The sequence below is a fragment of the Puntigrus tetrazona genome, chromosome 22 (genome assembly GCF_018831695.1).
Source record: "Puntigrus tetrazona isolate hp1 chromosome 22, ASM1883169v1, whole genome shotgun sequence".
Taxonomy (NCBI): Eukaryota; Metazoa; Chordata; class Actinopteri; order Cypriniformes; family Cyprinidae; genus Puntigrus; species Puntigrus tetrazona.
Genome location: NC_056720.1, coordinates 12,147,790 through 12,154,133, shown reverse-complemented (window position 1 = coordinate 12,154,133; position 6,344 = coordinate 12,147,790). Strand labels below are relative to the sequence as shown.

Here is a 6,344-nt window from a genome sequence, read left to right as displayed (position 1 = left end):
TGATATACAGAAACAGCTGCGTCAAGCGAGTTGATAAAAATAAGCATAATCATGCAAATACATGTAAACCAAAAAAGAACTGAACAATACGTTAATGACACAAACTTGAGAGTGAATGAATGAGGCTAACTGGAGAAAATAATAAATGTGCAGAGGTGTAAAATACTTGAGTAATTATACTTGATTACTGTACTTTTTTGGGGGGGAATTTAAATTTATTTGAATACAGTTTAAACTGATTACTTGTGCTTTTATTCGATTGCATTTCTGAAAAAAACAGTACTTTTTACTATTTACAATTTTATTTAAACACTAAATATGGTAAACGTAAGCTGATAGAGCTATTATCTGCGTAAAATATTGTCTGAATGCACAAGATTGAATGCAAATAAAATCAGCGACTATTTAAATATACCTAACATTTTTGTGTGAGTTATTATTTTTGAATTAAATGTTAATAAATCTAAAAAAAGGGTTTTAAATGAACATTGAATGTATACTTCATGTTTAGTAATGTTCTTACCAGGTAGTGGATACGTTGTATTAATAATATGCACCCTCAGAAATAAAGGTACAAAAGCTTTCACTGGGGAAGTACCTATTCAAAAAGGTACACTTTTGTACCTATTAGATTCACTTTAAGTACTAATGTGTACCTTTAAGGTATTAAAATGGACTCTTTATCTACAAACATGTATCTTTTGAAAAGGTACTGCCCCGGTGACAGCTTTTGTACCTTTATTTCTGAGAGTGTGTCATTATATGACATATTAAGTAGGATTTTTTTTTTTTTATAATTACAAAAAGTTCCTCATTCATTTATAGAATTAGTCGCAAAAAATATGTGGCAATTTTTGCTGAGAAAACGCAAAAGCCCAAATAAAAAGATTAATTATCCTTTTAGACAATTATGTGGACAGCACCAGAAAGTGGCCTTTCGAAATATTTTCATGCTTCTTCATGAATTCAACCCATTCTTGTTCTCCCACCCTGTTTGGAATAGGTTTCTAACCTCTGCGTCACATTGTCAATAAAATGATAGTTCATCCAAAAAATTAAGATTCTCATGTCGTCCCAGTCTTTCTTTCTTTATATGAACGCATGCAAAGATTTTTAGTAATGCAGGACCACTACAGAAACCACAAAAAGTGAACACGACAGTCAAGATTAAAATATTAGTATTCGTAATCTTCTTACATACGTCTTTTGTTTCACTTAAGAAGACACTGATTTATTAAGAGGGGTTGTATGGCTGTCATATTCACTTCGTGTGCTTTTTCCAATGTCCCATACTTATGTTACACGAAGAAAGATGATTTAGATTAGATTTTAGTTTGCGTTCATCTAGATATGCGTGTTAGTCCTGTGCAATTGCATTTTGTTTCGTTTTCTCCCTTTAAACAAACCTCTGTATGTTTGTTAGCTTTTTTGTATGCTTATTTAATACTCAAGTACAATTTAAAGTTTACTTTTACTCAAGTATGTTTTTAGCCCGATAGCTGTACTTTTAATTGACATTAACATTTTTACTGAGCGAAAACTTTTTATACCCATTTGTTCATAATGAAAGTGTATCATGTAGATAAGAGAGAAAAAGTAGTTTTGCGTGAAAGAGAAGCAGACAATTTAACTTCATTCATTCATGCCAGTAGGAGTCAGTATAATGTCCATAAAGTCTCCTGATGTTCAGGCAACAGTTGCACGGTAATATATTACCAAGATATTACTACAACTTAAAATAATTGTTGAAAAAATGTAATCGATTCTTATTTCAGCATCTTGTCACATGACCGTTCAAAAATCATTGTAACATGCCGATTTGCTCCTCAAGAAACGTGTCGTTATCAGTTGCGCCGCTTAAATATTTTTCGTAAAAACTGAGATACGTCGTTTTCATTTCATCGAAAGCATATTACCTGCAAAGGGATGTTTTTAACATTATAAACATCTCTGCTGTCAAAACATTTTTTTGTAAATGCAAATTTTCTGGTTTTCGTTTTGCACACAGGCAACAGGCGAGTTAAAAAAAAAGGGTTTTAGCAGTGCTTTCAATAACTTCTTAAATGTGCGAAAGATGTACACAAAGAAACACTTTTGAGAAATGTCACATTCACCGTCAAATATTTTTTTTTATTCCAAATAAAACGGCTCATGTTGAGATCACACGATCTCCAGCTGTGTCGATAAAACTTATTATTATTATTAAAATTAATAATAATAAATCAAATTAATTAGATTTTATTTATACTGTGCTTTCACCCAGTGCTTAAGGCACTTTTTTTTTAAATCATAATCACAAAAATACACCTAAACAAAACAAGCAAATCAAACAATATAACAAAAATACATTACAGACACAATAATACAGCCTGAGTCGACATTATTTAACCGATCCAAAGTGTATAATTAGAAATACTAGCAAAAATAAGCTTAGCAAGAAGCCATTAACAGAATAAAGACCCTACAACATGCTCAAAAAAAAAAAAAAAAAAACCTGATGGATTAGATGAAAAAATAATGATGAGAGAAAAAAGAAACCATTTTTTAGGGATGCACCGCTAATTATCGGATGATACGTAATAAGCATTTTGTCAGTAAAGATGGCATTTACAGGAGATTACCGGCTTTACTGACAAAATGTTTGTCCCTACGCATCCCTACCATCTTTGTGTAAAGTAGCAGCAAAACATCACACATCCTGGGCAGTAGGTGTCAGTATAACGTTCAAAAAATACAACTGATGGAGACAAAGATGTAAGCAAACCTCATTCACCCTTCATCGTCTCTTTATAAACACATGAATGGTACTTCAGGAGATTTACTTAAAATTAAACTGAATATATAAAGAGAAAGTAGCAAAAATATATTTAAATTTGAGAAAAAAAAAAAAAAGTATTCCCAAAATGTAATTAAAAGTCAATGTCACAAAAACTGTGTTGGCACAAAAAAGTTCAGAGGCCATTTTAATGCAGTGTTTCTTGAACCGGAGTTTTAAAGCTTGAATAGCCTTCTTCGTCAGAAAGATCTGCTGAAACTCCCTGCAGAAAAAAAACAAAAAAACACAGGTATCTGGTCAGAATGATGCAGGAGAAACATTAGCGATGGGCGATATCTAATATCTTGCTATATACCCCCATATATCACAATAAGAAACAGTCTTCTGCGATGATAACCATGAAGTGTAGCGACCGTGCAAAAAGACGTTGTGGAAAACGGACGTGAAATTAAGTTTTTTTTCTACAATCTGGAACTGGTTTAATTAGGGCTGTACAGCGCGACAAAAAAATAAATGTACTACAGTAGCATGTGTGCCATTTACAAACCCTTTCGTCCAAAAAAGATATAATTATTGACGTTTTTGTCTCTAAATTAACTTGTCAGAATCAACTAAACACCGCATTTTCAAAGGTTCGCGGCAGAGAATCTTTAAAATAAGTTTAACAAACCAGTCTGTTACTGTTGTGACATTTCCACGACGCTGTACAAAACGGACTGTGATTGGTTGTTTGGCTTCATGGGCGGGCCTTGGTCTAATCCAGACCTTCAGCTATCAGTCTAAAGGTCTGGTCACACGAGACTAACTTGTGCGCGCAATGCTCACAAGACCCTATTTTGGGTAAAAATTGGAAAGACAGGCTCAACTATTTTCTCTAAAGAAACATTGTTATCATTGATATAGGCATCGCATTAAATACCGAAAATATTGTGATATATTTTTAAGCCCATATCATAATACACGTTACATTACACAATAGTAGAGGGTATGAGTGTTTAGTAGTGAGAGATGGCGTGTTATGTTTTTGATATGTAATGTTCTAGAAGATTGCTTCAGGTCTGATGGGATATACAGTACGAGCGTAACGAAACGTACATGCACCATTGATAATATACAGCACACAAACAGAAACAACACAGATGTAACGGAAGCACAGACCTTTTTAATTTAACGGAAACTATCATGTAATTGTAGCTGTAATGACAGACATACAAGGCTGAGCTTGCAAAGCGTAACCTGCAGCTTCACGTCTCCTTTTAGCGCACGTAAAGTGCTGAAAGATGTGTGTGTTAAAGGAACAGGAAAAAAAACTATGTAATAAAAATCACAGGAATAAATTAGTTATTCAAACAGACTTTTACAGTTTCTTTTACAGTTTTTGTATTTTTAATCAAATAAATGCAGCCTTGATAAAAATAAAGGCTTCCATATTTTATCTCTCTCTCTCTCTTATATATATATATATATATTTATTTTTTAATTATTATTATTTTATTTTTTTACAAAAACTGAATACTTGCCTGATTCTCTTGATTCGCTCCAAGTGTTTTCACATCTGTTTGAGCAGAGGGCACACCGGTTACAGGCTCACTCCTGTCTGTATCTTTTTGCTCCTTTTTGTCCTCCGTAGGAGCGTTTTTCTCCTTTTCTTCAGCCTTTCCTTCAGGCTCTGCCTTTTCCTTCGTATCAGGAGCCACCTCCTCCGTCCGATGTTGATCGGTCTCATCGTCGCTGAACATGTTGCCTGTAGCGCGCACAGTCTCTACCCTCTGGGTCTGTCTGGGAACGCTGCTAAACTCCTGTCGGACTTCCATGCTTCTGTCCTCCTGCCTGTTTTGTGGGGCATAAGCATCTCCCGCCCTGAGGCCACCTTGGTTTCCCGCTTGATTTCCTCCGTTTCTATTGTCCTGTAGAGGTTGCGGAGCGTCGCCTCTATCCCAAGCTTCCTCACGCTCCCTTATTCGAGGAGCCTGGTGCTGTCCCACCGCAGGAGGCGGCTGGTCCCGTCGCCAACCGAGCCGGGGAAAGCGGACGGCTTGATGTATAGCCGCTTGAGCGCCCCCGTACATGAACACCTGAGAGGAGCGAAGATGACTTAGTGCGACAATAAACGAAAGATCCTACAATACGCTCGTGGTTCGCAGCTCTTACAAGGATGGCGAGTGCAATGATAAGCAGCACAGGTAACTGAAGAGTGACCGGAAGGTCCTTCAGCAAGGCTCTGAGGAACTCGCTAATTCCCTGCCCGATCTGCTTCAAGGGATCCGTGATGAAACTGGTTATGGTGACCGTGAGAGCCTGGAATAAAGCCCAACAAAAAAATGAAAGCATTTCATCTCTGGTACAGCTCTCATAACAGGTGCATGCATTAATGGTGGATAAATATGATCTGAAGCTGTTATTTAGTCCTGGGTGGGCATGAGGTTTTTTTTTAAATGATCGAAATGAATCATCTTACGGTTTTTATGTTTCTTTTGGTTCAGATTATTTTACATTGAACAACAATCAACCACAAAATCATGAATCAATCGAGTTTCGGTTGTTAGACACTTAAAGGCACGAACCCTCGTCGGAGGCACAATCAAAATGGGGTTCACCACAAGGACCTCGTAGTACTTTTTGCAAGGGTCATCTTGAAGAGTCCATGTGCGTCTGTACCACTCTAAATCAAAGAGTTACAGCAGTTCATCTCCAAATCGTTATGTACTCGCCCGTAGCAAAATTTGGAAGAGTCTTCCTTCTATCACACTTTTGGAGCTCGAAAAGATACCTGATAAACTGTCTTTCCAGTCCAGCTGTTTCAGTCCAGTGCATTTCCCGTTGAAGCTCTCCACCTCCACGATGTTCTTCTTGTGTTCTGCAAAGGCAACCTAGTCAAGAAATGTTCAAACCAGTTGAATTAACCAGCCAGCAATTCGGTATTGCTTTAAAAAGCGTGACAGACACTCAACAGCGCAAGAATAGTTACCATGTAAAGATGGAACCAGTTCCAGATCAAACTAATAAAAAAGCAAACAGCAAACATTCTCCAGAACTGGACAAACCAGGAGACCACGGACCAGAGCTCGGTGCAGATTACAGCTACAATAATGAGAACGATCAAAGAAACCTGCAGAACAAAATAACGCATTGTTATCATGTCTGAGATTGATGTAAAACACCAAACCTCTGAATATAATTTTGTTTTTATTTATAACTGAACGCTTTTAGAAGAGCTGACCTTCAGGGCAGTATCAGCATCTACATAAAACGTATCTTCGGAGCGCCACTTCCAGGCCTCGCGGTCGTGGAGTTTGAATCTGACCAGGATCTGACTGAGAGCCTCGTCCATGGCTCCAGTGGTCCAGTCGTTCTCTTCATTCAGAAGCTTCTGGATCTCCGCCAGCGACTGCTTGGACAGCTTCACATCAGCGTCATAATGCACGGACGCCTGTCCATCGTCAGGCTGAAGATTTTTACAAATGGGCAAGATGTAAAACCATCACCAGAGCAGATCAACGCCAATCTTATATCCCCCCGTAGAAAAGGGAGTCACGCACCAGACCGAGTTTTGAAGTTTCTTTAAGGA

General features: G+C 37.3%; 1 protein-coding gene across 1 annotated transcript in view; it reads right to left on the bottom strand.

Moving 5' to 3' along the window:
- Positions 1-2,109: 2,109 nt before the first annotated feature.
- clcc1 (chloride channel CLIC-like 1) overlaps positions 2,110-6,344 on the bottom strand; it is a 5,665-nt gene continuing 1,430 nt past the window's right edge. Inside the window, exons 4-11 of the mRNA XM_043222373.1 lie at positions 6,316-6,344; positions 5,997-6,221; positions 5,745-5,885; positions 5,547-5,646; positions 5,341-5,438; positions 4,928-5,074; positions 4,297-4,851; positions 2,110-3,038 (exon numbers count right to left, since the gene is read on the bottom strand). The exon at positions 6,316-6,344 is cut by the window's right edge and continues 82 nt beyond it. Coding sequence (XP_043078308.1) covers positions 2,964-3,038; positions 4,297-4,851; positions 4,928-5,074; positions 5,341-5,438; positions 5,547-5,646; positions 5,745-5,885; positions 5,997-6,221; positions 6,316-6,344 — 1,370 coding nt within the window. The 3' untranslated portion in view covers positions 2,110-2,963. The remainder of the gene's footprint in view (positions 3,039-4,296; positions 4,852-4,927; positions 5,075-5,340; positions 5,439-5,546; positions 5,647-5,744; positions 5,886-5,996; positions 6,222-6,315) is intronic.